The sequence below is a fragment of the Penicillium griseofulvum genome, assembly GCF_001561935.1.
Source record: "Penicillium griseofulvum strain PG3 chromosome Unknown contig_10, whole genome shotgun sequence".
Classification (NCBI taxonomy): domain Eukaryota; kingdom Fungi; phylum Ascomycota; class Eurotiomycetes; order Eurotiales; family Aspergillaceae; genus Penicillium; species Penicillium griseofulvum.
Window position 1 is genome coordinate 211,274 of NW_024467433.1, and position 1,183 is coordinate 212,456.

Below are 1,183 nucleotides of genomic sequence, written 5' to 3' on the forward strand. Positions count from 1 at the left end.
TATTCGTACATTCAAAGAATCATGCACATTTTGTCAGATGCACAGTGGAGCTTTTCTAAGTTGTGTGGTTGTTTCTTCTCCTAGCTATGGTGTTATGGAGAGAGGGGCCTGTATGAACTGTGTGTTTGCAGGCAAAAATGACTGTTCTCTATGTAAGTCGTCACCTACTTACGGCATATTATATTGAAACTAATCAATTCTTGGCCTAATGGATAATCCTGAGATTTGTCACCAACATGGCCCTGTGAGTTTTACGATCTTCACCTAGGCCCTGCTTTGAACTTTTTTTAAGATATGCTGTCCGTTGGATGAATTTAATTAAATGGCTAAAACAAGATTCACATAGATTGACAAGGTCGCGTCTCCCGATGGTTTCAACGATGGCGCACTTCAATACCTGCAAGTACAAAAGCGCAAGCGAGCCGTTGAATATGATGGTACATACTATCAATCACCGCTCGATCAGTCCGACATCAATGAAGAAGGACATTTTGCAAAGAAGCGCCAGGCACTTCAGTGGATCCATTCAGTGTACGAGCGCGTTGTGCAAGACATCGATCGGCTTTTCACAACTTTATCAAAGGCGAATAGGCTGGAGTCTGGTGAGAATACAGATGAAGATGAAGAGGATATCGTCGTTGCTGGGTCTGATAAGCTCGTGAAAGATACTGAATATGCCGATGATGGCATTGCAAAAGTGGAGGAATTCAAAGAGAAGGATGCCAAAAATGCAGGCCAGGCTATTGTGAAAGTGGACAAAAGCGGAAAGAAGGACGTCAACTTTCTCGAGTCTAACATCAAGAAGGAGCAACAGAAACGTCGTGGCGCCAGAGGAAATGGGAAAAGGGCCGTTGTAGCTGACAAGAAGTGATTGGATGCAGAGTTGGTCACCGCGAGCTTTGTCCATGCTCTCGACTTTCATCAGTTTGTTTTTCCTTGCTCATGTCGGCCGGAATTCGGGAAGACATGTTTCTTCCTTGGTAGTTTTTGTTTCTATTGCCAGTGCTACAAATTTCTGAGTTAAAGAAAAAGAAGCAGACCAGTCTAACATATTCGATCAATTCGAGGAACGCACCGTCAAAGACCAACACTCATTACTATGAAATCATAGATGAAATAGTAGTCCCTCTTGGTTTCTATTACAAATAGACTCCAAATGTGTGCCTCAACTTGTCGGCCTCGG

At 43.3% G+C, this 1,183-nt stretch overlaps 1 protein-coding gene across 1 annotated transcript; it reads left to right on the plus strand.

Annotated features, from left to right (window-relative positions):
- Positions 1-208: 208 nt before the first annotated feature.
- On the plus strand, positions 209-871 carry PGRI_082750 (uncharacterized protein; the record flags this gene model as incomplete). The annotated part of the gene is made up of 2 exons (XM_040795989.1): positions 209-244; positions 347-871. 2 exons carry the CDS (start codon positions 209-211, stop codon positions 869-871), a joined length of 561 nt encoding a protein of 186 aa, XP_040650527.1.
- Between the last annotated feature and the right edge of the window lie 312 nt (positions 872-1,183).